The 18,811-nt window shown below is 49.3% G+C and overlaps 1 protein-coding gene and 1 long non-coding RNA gene across 7 annotated transcripts in view; one reads left to right on the top strand and one right to left on the bottom strand.

Moving 5' to 3' along the window:
• The window catches only part of Evl (Enah/Vasp-like), a 143,316-nt gene that overhangs the window by 85,997 nt on the left and 38,508 nt on the right, over positions 1-18,811 (bottom strand). The window contains exon 1 of one of the 6 annotated variants that reach the window (XM_078050849.1): positions 13,753-13,972. The exons of 2 other annotated variants lie outside the window; for them this stretch is intronic. In XM_078050849.1, the coding sequence (XP_077906975.1) occupies positions 13,753-13,775 (23 nt within the window). In that variant the 5' untranslated portion in view covers positions 13,776-13,972. Of the gene's footprint in view, positions 1-13,752; positions 13,973-18,811 lie in introns of those variants that run through there. 3 more of the 6 variants (XM_078050853.1, XM_005333910.4, XM_021732089.3) reach the window with 3 other exon arrangements.
• LOC144377946 (uncharacterized) lies at positions 197-5,617 on the top strand. Its single transcript, XR_013439285.1, has 2 exons — positions 197-334; positions 3,401-5,617. It is a non-coding gene; the product is annotated as an uncharacterized LOC144377946 (long non-coding RNA).

The raw sequence follows: 18,811 nt of genomic DNA, 5'->3' as shown, positions 1-18,811 counted from the left end.
CAAGGTCGCTCCAGTGCCAAGAAACAAAGAGGCAGAAACCATTGACTAAGCTCATGGTGCAGCCACAGCACCTGGGACACAGCAGGGGGGAGAGTGGGCGCAGACGCAGACTGCAGGCGAAGAGGCCGCCCAGTCCCCGCCAGCCCCCCAGAGCCTAGGGTTCTGGCCTGGGTTCACTCAGCACCTCAGCAGACCTGCTTCTTGAATCCATAGTGAACCTTCAAGTTATTAATTTGATTTCAGATTTTGCTTTAAGAAACCTAATGAGGGTTGCTTTAATGGTCAAATCTTCATCCTACCTGAACTGGAAAAGCTAGGAAACTGAAATTATGAGGTAAGTATATGAGTAACTGTGTTTAAAAATGTTTATCGCCGGCAGGGGCTCTGTCCCCGCAACTCACTTTGAGGGGCTTTAGTGTTCTTCCTGACAGCCTTCCTCCCGTCTAGTCGCTTGTTTATCTGGTGTCCTCTGGGCCCGACTGGACGAACAGACAGTCCCAACTCTTTATTTATTTATTTTTTTTAGTATTTTTATTTAGTTGTAGATGAACACTATCTATCTATCTATCTATCTATCTATCTATCTATCTATCTATCTATCTATCTATCTATCTGTCTATCTATCTATGGTGCTGAAGATGGAACCCAGGGCCTCATGCATGCAAGGCAAGTGCTCTGCCCCTGAGCCACAACCCGGCCCGCCTGACAGTCCCGGCTCTTGAGGAAAGCACCTGCTTCGGAGAGGTTAGTGTGCTCAGGAGAACCCAAAGGAAGTCACAGAGTAGCCAGGAACCCACACTTGCCACCCACTTTCTAGTCCTTGTGAGTAACCAATGCTGTGACACACACAGTGGAACAAACCAGGGCACACAGGGTCCTAAACAGTACCAGAGACCATCCCAGACGGCTAGCCACCCGAGCGGTGGCCTCTGCTCAGAGTTTAAGGCCTTCAGGGAAGTTCTAGCATTATTCTATTTGGGCTTTTTATTATGAGCATAAATTTTCCAATTAATGAGACTAGTTTATTAAAAAGAAAAAAGCTTGTGGGAGCACAGGGACAAGTGTGATCTGCGTGAAGCCTGGGCCTGGTCCCCAGAATGACGGCAGCCTGGTTCAGGGCTGAGGGCCCTAGGGGCCTGGACTCCAGAGGAACAGAGGGGGGCTCCATCTCGCCTGCCAGCTTGGCCATGGCTCCTGACCCTGACACGTAGGTCAGGGCATTGGCAGCCCAGCAGGGAGGAAGTCCGTCCAGACAGGGCGCAGGACAGCCCACACCTAGCTCTCCCCGCTCCTTCCAGCACGACACATTTTCACTCCTCCTGTCCCCTCGGTTCTCCAGGGCAGGCCAGGGTGGGGCGTCATCAGGTCTGCCGTTAGCCTGAGGGCCAGGACCAAATTCTGATGATTTTTAGGTTTGTCTCCTCAGTCGTAATTAATTTCTGACTTGCTGAGGGTGTTAATTAAACAGTACTCTGTACACAGATCTTGGCACTTACGAATAAGCAGAAGCCAGTCCTCGCACACCCCTGATGGCGCTCGGGTGAAGGCAGGGTCTGCACGCGCTGCCTGCCCAGGTCACAGCAAGCACTGTTCCCACTCCCTTACCCATCGGAAGCGCCTCTGGGTCCTTCAGTCTGTTTTAGGGAAGCGAAGAGTGAATGCTGCCTCCAAGAGTGACGCACAGCCGTCTGAGGCTGGGATACCTAAAAAGGTTCTTTGTTGGTGTCTTCATGCTCTGTGTCTTGCTTGTGCATTTACTTTTGAAAATGTAGCTGAGGACTTGGCACGTGTGCTGGGTGCCAGCCAAGCCTGGAGCAAACGAAACGGTTGATTTTGGCCGTTCATCAACTAGAAACTGGGGCCGACGAAGAAGCAGAGGCCGGGTGGGCTCAGGGTCTTTCTAGAGCACAGGAGAGACCGACTCTAGCGCGGGAGTGGGATGGGAGGAGGTAGGCCCTGAACTCCACGCCTACAGTTTTCTGTGTCCTCACTGCACCTTGCAGGCTTGGCAGAGGGCAGCGATGGTGTCCTCTGGAGCCTTCCCTACCGTGCTCACGGCTGCCATCTCTGTGGCCTCATGTAGCCCTTACTATGTGTACAAACCTTCTGGTGTCTTTTCCTCTTCTCATGAGGACACGAGGCCCATCCTTATGACCTTGTTTGCATTTAATTATCTAAAGACCCATCTCTAGGTATGGTCACCTTGGAGGTTAGGGCTTCAACTAGAACTTTGTGGGGAGACAAGTCAGTCCACACTGGTGTCCTAGGGTACCACAGTCCTCTGTCAAAACACCTAAACAGAATAGAAAACACCAACAATTTTTTTTTTTTTTTTTTTTTGGTACTGGGGATTGAACTCAGGGGCTCTTACCCACTGAGCCACATCCCTAGCCCTTTTTTATATTATATTTAGTGGCAGGGTCTCCCTAAGAGCTTAGGGTCTCACTAAATTGTGGAGGCTGGTTTTGAACTTGTGATCCCCTCTATCCACTCCTCTCTACCCCCACGGTGGGCAAAACAGTCTCCAAGAAATGACACTGCTGGTCTAGCACACAAACAGCCCTGGGAAACCGACACGGAGGCCTTTCTAACCCTTGTTTGTGAATACCTTGCTGCCAGAGCAATTCCACCCTCTCTGTGCCTGTGGCCCGTGCTGAGGGCAAATGCCTCAAGGAAGGAGGTCAGGATGCGGGAGCTCAGCTCAGCCCTCTCCCTGTCAGTCAGTGTGCCACACCAGTGCCACCTAGAGTAGCTACATCAGTAGGGTGACACATTAGAAACTCCTTTTTTTAAAAAAAAAGGAAAGCAAAAGCAGAAACCAGATGGCCACATCCGAGGCAATGAGCAGCAGGAAGAGGGAATACCAATGCGTGCACTGCTGAATGAAACCTGCAGTTCTGGAATTCCTTAAAAAATTTCTTTCTGCCAGGGATGTGTCAGAAAAACAAAATAAACTGCCTTACCAATCCAGAGTGGGGTGCGATACCGTAAATGGAATGAACATGATTTCTGATTTTCTAGATGAGTGACTTCACTAAATTCCATCTAGAAAGAACATTCAAGGCACACACAAAAATGTCTCATGAACTTTTCCAGTCTCAGAGCCTGCCTGGCCGGCGCAGGGCCCTGCCCTGGGTTCTAACCAGTCCCCAGCACTGCAAACCCTTTTTTTTTTTTTTTAGTTTTAACACACCAGTTATAGAACCCAGAGACCCGGAAGGCAACATGCAGTCACTCATCCCACTGTTAACTCCTCCTAATAAACTGGTGTGCTGTGCTAGATACTAGGATGGAAATGACCTTGGTGAATAACAATTTTAAAAAACAACTTCAGGTTTTCAGGTTAGAAAGCATTTCTGCACAACAATCATACTTCCCTGACAACAGCCCCATTTTGCAGAAAAGGCAAGGATAGAAGAAACGATCCACCCCACTGCACACACTGGGAGAGGAGACTTGGACCCTGCGCTCGTCTGCTGCCTGCCATTCACAGGTGACCTGAAGACTCCCCAGCTTCTCCAAGCCCAGGCCCAGACTCCCCCTCTGCTGCAGCAGTGTTCTCCAGAGCACAAACTCAGAGGGTCCCTCGTCACATGTGGGGAGACAGGAGGAAGATTCCACCGGCGAGGCTTCTGGGAGCCTCGGCTACCACCATCATTCTTTGGGGGGGTCCTCTAACTGATCACAGGACACCCCCACCCCTGGCGTCTGGAATGGGCTAAGACAGCAATCAGAAGCACAGGTTCCAGAGGCAGCAGGCCTGGGGTCCAACTGTGGCTCTGTGACATGGACCATGCTCACACACCTGGCTGTCTCAGGTCCTTCACCTGTGAAACGGGTCTGACAGTAGCGGCTGCTCACAGGGCTTAACCACACACGGGGCCGGCAGGTTCAATGAGCACAGCCAGGTTCAGTAAGCGTGAGCTGGTCAAAATTCAACAGAACATTATCCAAAACAAAGACTGTGGGACCTGACAGGTTTTCTCAGTTTCACAAAATTAGGGTGGGCGATGGCTGTGTTTATTTATTTTTTCCCCCTTTTCTTTCAGTTAAGATACTTAGATCCAGCTGCAAGCAGTGTGACTTTGAGAAAGTGATTTAGCCTCTCTGAACCTCGGGTGCCTCTTAGGTTAAATGGTGACAACAATGTAACCGCAGGTCTGGAATCTGTGCTCCGAGCACTGCTCACAGGCTTCTGTGGGCATCAGATGTGAGAACCAAAGTGCCTGGAACATAGCGGGTGCTCCTGCACATGGTTTCCTACTAAGAATCAGAAACCACATTGATAGATTTAAAACGCCACATGCATTTCGACTAACACAACACTTTCTGTAAATATCTATAGCTTTGAAAACCTACACACAGCCTGTTTGGGCCTTCCCATGGATCTACTGTCCACGCATAGGTCTTGCTCAGCACATGGGAGGTGCTGGGTTCAATCCTCAGCACCACATATAAATAAATAAATAAGTAAATAAAATAAAGGTATTGTGTCCAACTACAACTAAAAAAGTATAAAAAAAATTTAAAAAGTCCCCAAAGGCCTTCATGCTTAAGAAGGTGGCAATGGTCCCCTTTTGCCATTTCTTCTTCTAGGACCTACAATAAGGACTGGTGTGTGGCAAGAGGGTAACGTGTGTAAGAAGGAAGGGGAGGGTACCAGGGAATGCAACTGGCTTAATTAATCATTATATTGTGTGTGTACAAATATACAACAACAATTCCCACTGTTATGAAAATATGCCAGGATTTTTCTTACCTCAAGTGACCCTCAATCTGGTTAAGAAAATAGGACTGAGAAAAAAATATTAGATTACATCTTCTACACTTAAGTGTTGCATGGAGTGTAGGAAGAAAGAAACATATGGCTCTAGAGGTCAGATGTTCCCTGAAGAAGATGGTGTGCACAGGGCTAGGTTTTGGAGGATTTTAGCTGGAAAAAAACAAAGGTTTAGGATGGGAAGCAAAGTGCTCGTGCAGATTCCTGACACAGCAGATCCAGGGCAGAAAGAGCTGTGCGTCCTGGGAGCTCAGCTGTAAGAGAAAGGGCGGGCAGGCCAGGAGGGCTTCAGGACGGACACACAGGGTTGCCCCAGCAATGGACAGAGTTCTACTTCACAGGTTGGGAAAGGATGGTCCCCAAGGACCGTGTGCTTTGGAGCATCAGGGGAGGACCCATGCCTCTCCCTCTCACATTCTTTGAAGCAAACTGCAGGTAAAACGAGTAGTTCTCACTTGGTTCATACCAAGGATGTGACAGCCACAATGTCCCAAGAGAGCATTCCAGGTAACCAAGGAGAACTTCAACAGCTGTAGCCAAGCTACAGTGTCCGCCTCCACCTTGCTGAGGAGGATCTTCTCCACCAAGTTGTGGGTAACAAAAGCGCAGGCTTCCTGCTGCGGCTCTGGAAGCACTCCAGGAGCCACTGACTCTGAAAGCATGGCTTTCCAAGGAGAGGAACCCCACCACTGGGGACGGGCACGCCTTTAAGTTTAAGTCATCGTTTGCTTGTTGTCCTACTCGGGAGATACCTCCTATCCCAGCTTCGACCCACCTCCTCCCTCTTCTCAAGAAGGCTCTATTTTGACTTACTACACAGCTGTCTGACCTACCAAATGTGAAAATGAATGACAGAGGGACTTCTGAAGAATCAGGCTGGGGGTCCTGCAAGAGGCAGCCATTTCCCTGCCCCTGGACCTCCCTCCTGGAGCCCTGTGCTTCTGTGGCTGAGAGCGGTCATCAAGGGTGGCAGAGCTCCACGTTCTCACGTTTTCTCCAGGGCCTCATAACCAGTGAAAGCAGCGTCTTTTCTCTCTTCCAGGGGTTGGGCTGCCGAAGATGGAAGCGGGTTAGTCTCAAAGAATGCACGTGAGATCACCGCCTGCATCCAGCAGGCTCTGAACAGGCGGACTGAAGTGAGAGCAATCCCTCCTGCTTGTACACGACTACAAAGTGAACTCTTGAGATCCAAATGGCCAGCCACAGAGGTACCAGATCCAAGCTGAGAACGAGCCCGCACTCTGGACCCGACGCCGAGGTTTGCTTCAGTCACACGTGCAACATGCCTGGTTCAGTGCCTCAGGAGGCACCAGCTGAATTCAAAAGCACATGGGGTAGCACCTTTCTCTTTCCAGTGCGCTAGACTTTCCAAAGTTGAACATGGCCCCTCTAACTTTCTGAACCACATCTCTCCAAACTAAATACTTCCATTTTCAGTGGAAAAAAAAATTTTTTTAGTCAATTTTGCATGCTGTGCCAAAATACCTGAGAAAAAACAACTTAAAGGGGGAAAGTCCTGTTTGCCCACAGCTTCAGAGTTTCAGTCCATGGGCACACAGCTCCGTTGCTTTCAGGCCTCTGTCCTGGCGGGGGAGCACACCGAGGGGCAGAGCTGCATGCTGGGGAGAAGAGGAAGGAGCTGGGACAAGACATGCCCTCAAAGGCACACCTCTGGTGACCTCATTCCTCTGATGAGCCCCCACCTTCCAAAATAGCCACCACCTCCCAAAATTCCACTAAATTATGAATCCATCAATGAATTAATCCAAAGAGAGGTCAGAGTCCTCCTGATCCAGTCGCCTTCCAAGGTCCCATCTCTGGACACTGCTGTCTCGAGGATCAAGACTTCAACACATGTAATTTTAGGGAACATTTCAGATTCAAACCACAGCAACCAAGTCTCAGTGAAGTTAAATGACTTATCTAAAGCAGCACAGCATGACCAGAACCTAGCTCTAGGGTTAACGCCTAACTAAGGGGTGCAGAGTCATCAGTAGAGCCTTAAAAATGCACCCTCCAGGGCCTCACTCCTCAGTGTCTGCACTCAAGAGCTCTGAGGGATGCACGGGCAATGTGCCCTCCCAGGTGAGATTCAGTACACAGAATTTTGAAGATCAGGTCACTCCTGACAACTCTTCAGTGGCTCCTCCTGCTGTCTAAGAGAACCCCATGAAGGCACCATAACAGCTGTCGGAAGGGCTCTCGGCAAATATCTAGCTGCTTTCCCTCACATGTGGCACCCATCCGGCGGAGCCCAGACCGGCTCAGTGGACACTCACCAATTAAGCCAGACTCGGGGAAAGATGAGAGATGACACGGAGGACTGCTGTGGACCCAGAGTGTAGGTAGCGCTAGACCCAGACCCACTGGGACCCCAGGGGATGTGTCAACACTTGGTGGTGGGCTCTGGCAGTATTATCACAGCCAGAGAGGGCTACAGTCCATTTGTCAACTGCAAGGAACTTGCTTCGTGTCTCAGATGAGCAACTCTGTGCCAACCCAGCCACCATCCTGACTCTCTGCTGGCTGGCCACACCATGGGTATACTGTGTCGCAAGCTTCTTCCCAGGGCTGACTCTGGCACTCTTTCTGAACACCGAGAGGCAGGGGGAGAGCAGGCAGGCCCTGTCCTTAGGGCGTTTGACCTTCTTCCTGGCTCCTGTGTACTTCTAGTCCAGGACAGGGCCTATGGGGCGTTCTACTATTGGTGGTGGACTTACTGGGTTGGTACTAAAGCCACTTGCCACTTGCTGTGTAGAGTAATCTCACCGAAGCACAGAAACTCCTGAGATGAACAATGGCTCCATTTTGCAGAGTGGGAAAGTAGACCACACAGAACTTCCGCAGCTTCCCGGGACAGGGCAAGTGGACGCAGAGCCTTCAGCCTCAGCACTGCACGGCAGTGAGCAGGCTCCTAGACAATGGACTTTCACCAGTAACGGAGTAAACTTCAGGGCAGAGCCTGTCACTAGGCTGGAGAAAGGAAGATGAACTAAGCCTGCACCCTTCACAGGCTGTGACAAGGCCGCCGGGGGTTTGACCAGTTGAGGTGCGGAGAGCACACACGGCACCTGGGCTCTGGCCTCCACTCCTGCCCTCCCATCCATGACCTCTCCAAGGCCCACCCCACAGCGCCTCCTGAAATCTCCATAGCTCTCCTCTGGCCCAGTGCGTGGACTCTCTCCCCTGCTCTGCTGCTGGCTTCACTTTGGCTCCCCGGCCCCAGGCTTTTGGCCCCCAGAGGACAGCGAGTCCTGGGGGTGGACTCCTGGTACATTTCGACGGCAGCTTATTTGCAGTAGCTGTTCCGGAAACATCTGTTGAATGAATGGTTATCCTAATGGCAGAAGAGTTCAAAGAGCCGGACTCAGAGCTTTCGGAACTGGCAGGGATGGAGAGATTCTACACCTATCCTAGGTGGCTGGGAGACTCATGGACCAAGGCGATACTCTTGGACGTTCCTCTGGGCAATGTGCCCAGGGATGTCCCCTCCTCTGGTTTGGTTTGGTTTCTAGCCCAGGAGACTGCTAGCACACTAGCAAGGAGTGGGGGTGTCACAGCAAGTGGCTTCTCAACCAGCCAAACACGTAAGAACCCCAGACACGAAGCAGACACTGCAGCGCTGCCACCCTTTCTTCTTCTACAGAGGTGGCCACGGCCAAGAGGAACTGTGACTTACTCCTGGTCACAGCTTTTACATCTCCACTGTAAGCACAGAAGCCCATTCTTCCAACTCCAGATCGACAACACTGCCTTTCTTTGAGAAAAACTATAAGACATGTTCAGTAAAGGGGGACAGAGGGGCACCCTCTGCTTCGCCACCCCAGCAGCCAACTGATTTCCCACAATAATGTTTTGCTTGTGCTTGTTGGGCTCTAGCAGAACTCACGTCACCGGAGCCCGCCGGCCCTCCCTGGTCCTGCTCTCTCCTTCTCCATTCTGGCCTACCTCTCCCACAGGTGCTCCTACTGCCACCAAGCACAGACGAGGTTAAAATCTACAGTGTGTAGATGGTGATATGTGATCTGACAAAAAATAAGGCCGAGTGAGGGGAAGGCGTACCCACTGTGGAGAGGGGCGTGTTAAAAGAGGTCAGGGCACATCTGAGCCAAGGCCTAGCAGGGAGGCAGGAAGCCCCACGGAGTAGCGGGGGCTCCAGGAGGACAGAGTGGGCCTTCAGGAGAGTAAGAGAATGGAGCAGGGCAGGATGGCAGAGCTAGAGGGCAGGAGTTGTCCCCAATGGCTGGGGAGACTGGGAGGGTCAGGGGTAGGAAATGGTCGCTGAGCCAGAGATGCCATTGGGCCCCAGGCAGTGACCTTGAACTCAAGTGAGTAGAGTGACATGTGGGACCAGAGCTGGGACAAGGTCTGGGTGGACTCTGCTCACATTCATGAGGCCTGGAAGGGGTTAAGGTCACAGGCAGTGTCTGTTCCCCACCCAGCCCCAGTGCCTCTCCGGTTGGCCTGGGCTACATTTCTCCGCCCAGTATGAAGGTCAATGTACCTAATATCAAAACTTATCCAGTATCAGCTTACTCAAGGGGTGACAGGAAAAGGGGTCCCTGGAAGACAGGAGGGACTGAGCTGGCCTGGGCCCTTGGCACTGGCCCAGGTGGGGTGCACAGGACTTGAAGACCTGGGTCCTCCCATGCCACTCACTCCAAGTCTTCAATATTCCAGTGAAAGGGCGAGAAAAATTCTAACAGTCTGTAGACCAGATATAACTATGAATTAATAAAGAATGAGAGTTAGTTGGAGTTTGAACTGCAATCATTCCCTAATAACATTTTTGCTTAAAAATAAAATAAAACAAAACATACTCAAAATAGTTACTTCCCATTTTCGTGTGACTGACACATTCCAACTGTAGATTTTAGATCTTGGAGCTATTGTGCCACATTCTTCTGGAAATATATTAGAATAAATCAAGTACTGATTTGAGTTCCATACTCCCATGAGGGATTATGGCAAAAAAAAAAAAAAGTGTTTAAAACTCAATTTTGAGGGGCTGGGGTTGAGTGCTTGCCTAGCACATGAGAGGCACCAGGGTTGATCCTCAGCCCCACATAAAAATAAATAAATAAATAAATAAAGGTATTGTGTCCATCTGCAACTAAAAAAAAATTTTTTTTAAACCTCAATTTTGTCCTTGTAAGGGAAAGCTGTCACTGGTCTGGGTGTAGGGGTAGAAGGAAAGTGACGTGGTGTTTCTTTCACAAAGCCTCAGAGACAGTCTCTGCAGTGTGTGGTAATGGGCAAATGCTAACTTACAATCGCCCATTCAGTGCATGGCTTGTTTAAGACTGATTTTTAAAAAGGCAAAAACACCTTAATACCACAAACACATAAAAGTAAAAAATAAAAAGCTGAAAACAGAAGTGACCGCTATCTATCGTGACGGCCAGCTCAACAGCTCGCCTGACACTGTAATAACACTGTTGTGTCAGTGGCAGGCCAGAGTCCCCTAGCCAGCTGGGAGGTGCTGGCCGCTTTCTCTGGCTCTCCAGGAACTGCAGCTCTATGGCTGGGGACCCAGGCAGCAGAAGACCACCTCTAGAACGTGCTCCCTGGCACAGCCTCCTTAGGAGAATGGGGGCCAGGGCTGAGCAGCCTCCCGCAGGCCCTGCTGGGCTGGGCAGCCTCCGCACCCGCTTACGTCCACCCTGAGAAGCAGAGAGCTGCCCACTTTTCAGTCCCGGAGGCCTGGTTGGAGAGAACTGCTGATTCAGACCCACTATGTGTCAAGCAGTTTAAACACCACGGAAACAAAGTTAAAAACAGGATTCACCAAAGCTCTCGAGGAATTCACAGTGCACCAGGAAGGATGGCATGAAAACGTGGTGCATCTAAAGGAGGCATCCTTTAAAAATGAACCTGACCCTGCTTAGAGCTAGGGTACCTGTGGAGTGTGTCCATACAGGAGGCCTGAAATCAACTGACTGAGTTGCCCCCAGGGTCTTCTCATCCTGTTAGATTCGAGTAGAAAAGACAGCTAGAATTTAGAAAGCTTACATGACCCCACTGGATTCTAACACATTACAGATTTTCTGGGCAAGAATCACTATCCATTTTTCTTTTTTCTTTTCTTTCTTTCTTTCTTTCTTTTTTTTTTTTTGAGAGAGAAAGAGAGAGAGAGAGAGAGAGAGAGAGAGAGAGAGAGAGAGAGAGAGAATTTTAATATTTATTTTTTAGTTCTCGGCAGACACAACATCTTTGTTTGTTTGTGGTGCTGAGGATCGAACCCGGGCCGCACACATGCCAGGCGAGCGCGCTACCTCTTGGGCCATATCCCCAGCCCTATCCCATTTTTCAATTGAGAAAACTGACACCAAGAAAGATCAAGAGACTTGCCAAGCCCACAAAGGCAGGGCACCAGGATCATACACCAAGTTCTCTGATTGTGGTCTCAATATTTCTTTCTCTTGCTCTGCAATATGTCCCCAGGAGAATGAGGGGCTGTCCATCTGACTTGGCCATAGTTTAGCTCTTATGAGCATGCCTGGCTCTGATTCACTGCCAGAAGGGATGCCACTCAGATTCAACCAACCTCAGATCAAAAAGATTTCAGAAAAAAAGAAAGAATCAAACAAACTACTCCTGTACTGAACATGCTTAGACTTTTTCTTTCCTAAACAATGCGGCATTATAACCACTTGGGGAGAATTTGCATTGCATTAGGTGTTACAAGTCAACTAAAGATGACTTAAAGTATGCAGGAGATGTGAGAGGTCAGGTGTACACACCACATCATTCTGTACGGGGACTTGAGCATGTGCAGAGTTTGGCACCTGCAGAGTGCTGGAGCCAATGCCTGTGGATGCCAGGAGACCTCTGCACTCCACCTGCCTCTTCCTGCTCTGATTCCTTCCACACCTCTTCCTCCACCTGGCCTTTGCCTCAAACCTCTCATCTCCATGACAGTCAATTTGCCTGCCTTTCCTAGGCCAGTGGCGCTCCAAGTCTGATCCCAGACCTGCATCATCAAAGTCACCTGGAAACTTGTTGAAATAGATTCTCGACCTCCACCTCAGATCGATAGCATCAGAAATTCTGAGAGAAGAGCCCAGCACTCTGAGTTTTAACAACTCTCCAGGGATTCTGCTGCATGCTAGGGCTTGAACAAAGTTAAAAAGCTATGCTCCTCTACAGACCCTGTGTTGTCCCACCACGATTACCTGGCCTCAAGGCATGCAAACCCTGTGACTAACGAACACCCTTTGCCCAGTAACCATGCAGAAGCTACAAAATGTAATCTCATTCGCAAACTTCTTCAGAGCCAGCTGGGCAGATGCTGACCAGGGGACAAGAGACCTCCCATCTCTGATCTACTTTCCATAACGAAGCTCCCACTTGCTCAGTAGCTTTAGCCCAGCCTGCTTCCACCTCATCAGACCACGCTCTTGGTTCTGGGGCCAGGAGCCACCACAGTGGGAGTGGGTTTGTTCACACACGTCCCTCTTCCCTGACCGTGAGATGTAACAAGAGGGCTCGGGATGGCTCAGGCATCCATCTGATGTGGATGCCAACCAGAAGAGATGAACTCCACCACTCGACTTCTCACTACCATTTACAGAACCTTTCTGTGACCTGCACAAGGATATGGAGGCTGGTACTGAAACCAAGGCCAGAAACCAGGGCTCCTGATTCACTCCTAAGGTCTGACCTATCACAACATGCCAGGGATTAAATAAATTCCTGTCAGGTATCTGATGGAGTGCTCCTACACAGTAAGTATGGTCACCCTGCAAGGGTGTGGGCCTCATGCCACCAGGGCATGTTGCCACATGGAAAGAATTTTCTTTTCATAGCCCAGCCTTCTAGAAATAACACAGGACATGCTCTGAAGCAAAGGCTAACTTTCTGGACCCAAAGTATCAAGTTTGCAGAAGAGAGTGGGGATAAGTTCCAGAGCTCAACTATCCTTGGTGGAAACTGTGGACCCTCTCATCTATTCCAGGTTGGCTCCAAGGGGTCTAGTCTTCTCTTACAAATAAGGAAGGTGGTTCTTGTCTTCCTCTTTCAACGACTATTAGAGTAACATTTGGAGGGGACATAAAGGCCCATCAAAGTGGTACCTAGGTCCCACACACTCTTTGCCTATCAAAAAGGTGTTTTTACTCAGTTCTCAGATGCACAGAAAGGTTATTTCAAACATGCAAAGCAGCCAGAGGTCAGAAACACACACACATATTTTCTTGTCCATATGCTCCAAGAGGTAGAAATAGACACAAGAGCCATCTGATTGCCCTCCTGTTCCACCTCCTTAATTTTCATTTCTTAGAAACTATCTCTCCTAGAAGGTCCCTTCCCACACTCATGCCCAGGGATAGATTCCCAGAGAAGAGATGGAGGAAAACAGAAGGAATGAGATTCACAAAAGGCCTAATTGGGAACACTAATGACTAGAGCAGCTGAAAGCTTAGGAAAGCCAGGAAGGACCCCGTTAACAAAACACCATCAGAGCACTTCCCAGAGAGCAGCCCAGCCACAAGCTGGCCATTAACAACAATGACAGACCCATCCACATCAAATCTAACTCTGCGGTCGACTTGCAGAATCCTCACCTTCACTGCTACAAGGCTTTTTTTTTTTTAAAGAGAAGCAGACTGCAGGAGTTCGACAAAGGAAGAAAAACAAAAGATAGCAAGAGACTTGTTCTGGATAAACAGTTGCTGTTCTGTATTCCTAACTCTATGCCAGCAAGAGCAGCTCAAACGAGGCACAAGGTGGGGTCCCCCACAAATTTACACATGATCAAACCGATTATCCATGCTGCTTTCTGCATGCAGTAAACACACAGACCTGCATCACCGCTGCACCTCCCACCCCCACATGGGGATAACCCCTCCAAATGCAGACAAGAACCCTTCTTATTGTGAGAACCAGCCGGAGCCTAAGCTGTCATTACACAGCAAAAACCCAGCGAGAACAAAAACCCAGCAGCAGACTGATGTAGAAAACCAAGAACATACCTGAATTCCTCAAATGCAAACATGACCTAGCCAGAAACAGTTTCCTCAGATTGTATGGTGGCCTTTCTGGTGCGGAGGACAACCATTTAGTCAGTCAGATGGTGAGAAGTGCAGAATACAGAGGCGGGGCTTCCACACCCCCCTGATATTCCGAAGTGAAAGGCTTTCTGCAGACAGGGGCCTGCAGCCTCCAGCTCCGCCAGCTGCTGACAAGCGGCAGCTAGAAACCATGTGATCATTCCAGCAAGGCTGATTAATGCAGCGTGTGCTTAGGCTCCAGGCTGGGAGCTGCGTTAGTCTAGAGAAATAAGTCGAACCCAGGGCATGCCTGGATCTGGGTAAGTCACCTGACACTTCCCACCCTTGCTTGAGTTGTATGGGGGGAGAAGGTGTAAGGGGAGGAGAACGCAGCCTGTTCCACTGTCATCTTCTAACCCCCCCACCCATCTTCCTGTGGCTGTTGCTGCTACAGTGTCCAGGCATGACCTGCGTCCCATCTGAGCCCAGTATGGGGGTAGCCCAGCTACGGTTCACAGAAAGCCAGCATACTGAACGTCGCCCAGATCCTGTATTTCACCATTCCACTACAAAACACTATTTTAGCACAGACATAAGAGCTGCTTTAGAATCACCAAAGTCACAGTCCATGCCCACCACTTTACCATGGCTACCAATGACCTTGGAGGTCCACTATGATTAGCATCTCATTTTCTTAAATATTTATTAACTGCATATGTACCAGGCGCTCATCAATTCCTTGAAGTACAAAAATTGTTGTAATAATTGCAGAACAGAAGTTAAGGAAAAGGAAACAAGATGTCAGCCAAAAAGAGAGAACGTGTTCGCCAGCCTGTGAAGGCCAGGCTGGCAGGTCCGGTGGGAAGGACAGCCTTGGGCATTTGAATGCAAGTCTTAATTTAATAAGGGAGACTGATCTCGAATAAAACTTTGTGTGTCACTCAACTATTTCACAAGTACAATTAGTCACTGGTTGTGTTCCTCCCTTGGACTGTCCCAGGTTATGCCTTGTTCAGTCCTGGTGGCAAGCTGCCACATGGCCACCATGGTTGCCACCTCTCCAGGAGCGTGACCTCTCCCAGCATAGTCGGTGGCTCTCTCCTCTGCCGGGACTGCAGCCTTGCAGCATACTACCTGCCTCTTGCACCCAGCGAGGGGCTCCCTGAGGTCAGGGTGTTCACCGAGGCCCCCATTTGCTTTCGTGTACCTGGTACCATGAGAGACAAAAAGGAATACTTCAGAAAGCGTTTGTGGAACCAACTCCGCTGGCCATCCGGGAGGAGAGCAATCGAGCCCACGTGCTCATGAGAGCACTCTTCCTGTCATTACTCCTGTCTCCAAAAGGACTGGAGGCCCAGAGCTGCACTGGGAGAAAGGCAGGGAGGAGGGCCAATGGGGGGATGATGAGCGGGACCCATCAACTAACCGACCCAAATACCTTCCGCAAAATTCCTGACAAGCCTCTGCCTGAGACCCTCTGTTAGAGGGCAGCTTCCTGGCCGAACCCCGCTCTACCAGAGAACAAGGGGGATCCTGAGTCATTAAATAACCCAGTTTTAAGTCCTAGACCTGCCACTAACTCTGTGACGACTAGTGAGCTGCTAAAGTTCCCCGAGCCTCAGGTTCCCCAGAGGTGGAACAGCAGAGGAATAGGCACCGCCCGTGCCTCTCTCCAGGGCGGCTTCACAACCCAAAGGCAGGAGTGTGAAGTTCTTTTTTTTTTTTAATAAAATATCTATTTTTCAGTTGCAGGTGGACACAATATCTTTATTTCATTTTTATGTGGTGCTGAGGATTGAACCCAGTGCCTCACGCGCGCTAGGAGGACATGCTACCTCAGAGCCATGACCCCAGCCCCAAGAGTGTGAGGCTCTTATCAAGCACAGTTAGGTAAACATTCTTCACCATCTTTTTCATAACACGGTCTCTCGCTGGTCAGCTCTGATGACTGGAGGGCTCATCTTCATGGTGAGGCCTCCTCTCCTAGGAAGGGTCTGGTCACTGGTAGCTTGTTTTAATGGAGGAGGGGAGGGAGGTATTTCTGACTTGTGATTGTCAGGTTAAGGGAAAATACCTTTATCATATCTATATATTAATCCCCTGATCCCTTGGTATCTGTGAGAAATTGGTCCCCCCACAGATATCAGAATCCACAGCTACTCAAGTTGCTCATGTAGAGTGTTTGCATTTATCTCCACACATTCTCCCGTATACTTTAAATCATCTCCAGATTACTTATGATTCCTAATACTGCGTAATCACAACGTAAAGAGCCACCACATAGTATTGTCTAAGGAATACTGACCAAAGCGCGGGGGCATTTCCCCCCAATGCTTCAGTATCTTCCATCCACGGCGGTTCAATCTGTAGGTGTGGAAGGCACACTGTGTGTGTGCTTTTACGTATTTGCATGCATGTACACATGCAGTCACTGTTCTAAGTCCTAGGTTAAAAAAGCAGTACAGACCACCCATGTCTAAAGAAGAGAAATTCTCCCAGACCAAATATAATTATATGATGTTCTCATTTATTAAACTACTTGGCAATAGCCAAGGGACAGGGAAAGACTGGCTAGAAATCAACTACACACATTTCTGGTGGGGAAGAAGGCACCACCGCATCCCCTTAACTGTTTTCCACAGCCTCTGGCCAGGGCTAGCAAATGGCAGACACTCCACAGTCACTCTGACTAATGGGCTTGCCGGTTGCTGTAACACGAAAGCCTTCCCCTTGGCAGGCTCTGCAAGTCCTGGAAGCAGCAGCAGTGGTCTTGACCCCTAGACATCTGGTATGGTGGGCATCAGGTACGTGAGGTCAGGTTAGGGTAGCAGAGGTCCAGTGGGATGGAGGACCTCTAGACCCCGAACACAAGATTCTCCTCTTGGAAGGCTAGTTATACCTTGCAGAGCTATTCATAAGGTCCTGATAGGGGGCAAAACTGGCACAAAGGCAAAAAAGGATAAATCCCAGCACCAAGTGTATTTTAGACATAATTTTCTAAGAGAGATCCCCTAAATCACTAATAAGGAAACAGTGTGGCTAAGCAGCTGTCCAACATCAGATAGCTCTAAGTGGCAGAGCAATGACTTAGACCTGGTCAGTCTAACTCTACCAATGGTCCAACTGGCTCAGGCTGCCTCCAGAAAGAAACTTACTCAACAGGCTGTCAGGCAGCCAGCGGTCCCAACATGGAGCTGGGTCACTGGTCTTTTCGGGCTATTTCATCCAGTTGGCCTGGTTAATTCCCAGATTTCATCGTCAGCTGAGAGACCTCTAACGGCTGAAAAGCTATCTGAAGCACCCAGAAGTAGGGTAGAAACTCAGGTTGACGTGCACTGGACCCCATGAGAAGAGGAGCCTGCTTCAAAAGACTGCCAGATCTGTGACCACCTGATCTGGTGACATCAAAGTGTCAGGAGCAGAAACCTAAGAGAAGGTCCATGACTCCTAACGGTCCATGTCTCCTCCAGAATAGTGCCCCAAAAGGTACTTCTGTGACCACACAATATTGTTTTAAAAAAAGGAGGAGGAAAAGTCATATCAGGTCATCTACCAAAGACTCAAGGCTCATACATGCACATTCCTACACTGGGACTTAATTTTCCTTTGTATCATGAAGTAATGGCCAGACGTTATCTTTTTTAGCCTTTTATTTTTAAAAATAACACTTCCATGGAACCCTAATATAAAAAAAAAAACTGATAAAAGTAGAAAGGTCCTAAGTGAAAGAGGAGGAGGGGTCCTACAGTAAGGATCCCCTGTCCACCAGGGACGGGCCCAGACCCAACCTTGAAGACACAGCCAGCATGATTCTGGAAGTCCCTGTCAGCACCGCGTCCCAGGGGCTGTCCGCACTATAGATCATCACATTCACCCTGGTGAATCCAGATCCCCCTTCCTCTCTCTACTCTCATTTTTAAGAGTAAATGCCTCCTGGCTGGTCCCTGCTGTCATAGCTGAGCTCTCTTCCACAGTCCTAGACGTATAAACTGCCCAAGCCCAAGGCTTCTTAAAGAAGCAAACATGATACACTGGTACAAACACGAGCTCTGATGGGAAATGTCCCTAGATCCTTGATTTGGGGGAGCTAAATGAGAATACTTTAAACAAGCGGCCTCAGCTTAACACACACTTTAGTTTTGCAAAGCAACGTGTTTGCCCATGTAAAATGGTCAATTTTTCAAGAAAGTGAGCTTAGGATCTGTTGGGACTAAATCTCCTTACAGTTTCTTTGGAGGTGGACAAGTAGAGAGTTAGAGACCTTTGATGTCCTGTGGGTTGGACTTGGCAACCAATATTTCCTCATCCATTCTTTAAAGCTGTAGGCACACAGCCATGATGTACATGCTGCAAAATAAGAACTGAGTCTAAGAACAGAGCCTGATGTGGCAGTCAAGTAAAATGAGAACACTCTTCTGACATTTATGGATATGCAGACATTTATGGATATGCACATTCACTACTGTGCTGCATAGGGATGAGATAGAAGGAGACACAAATGGAAATCAGTTATGATCATGGCTAAAAATACTGTTCTCTTCTCATGGCCCAACCAAGGATTTTTCCAGCAAGCAGGGTGCTTAGTGGTAACAAGCAGCACTTGGTAGTGTTCTCAGAGGCCTGCTTCTTTCTAGACCCACCTCTGACACCCTAATTAAAACCCCCTGACTTCCGGATGCCCCACCCTCCTCCCTTGCTGCACAGTTACCACCTGAGCACTTTCCAGTTTAAAACCCTAGTTTCTTTGATGCTCTTCCACCAAGTCTCAGCTCCCCAGCCTGGCATCTGGCTCCTCCCAACCCAACTGCCCTGTGCTCCTGTCCATCTCCCACACCCCTGACCTTCTGGTATGGCCAGGTGGTCTTCTCATCAACCTCACCCCCTAATTCATGCCACCTCTGCTTCCCATGCCCCCCCCCATGCAAGGCTTCCTGCTTTCCACCCACAGTATTTAGGGACAGGAAGCGTTTGGAACCCAGGTCTGCTGCTGTCCCCCTGGGAAGCTCTGGGCAAAGTCTCGAGCCTCCATCACCTCATCCTA

This window comes from Ictidomys tridecemlineatus, chromosome 5 (genome assembly GCF_052094955.1).
Source record: "Ictidomys tridecemlineatus isolate mIctTri1 chromosome 5, mIctTri1.hap1, whole genome shotgun sequence".
Classification (NCBI taxonomy): Eukaryota; Metazoa; Chordata; class Mammalia; order Rodentia; family Sciuridae; genus Ictidomys; species Ictidomys tridecemlineatus.
This window is presented reverse-complemented; position numbering and strand designations above follow the sequence as displayed.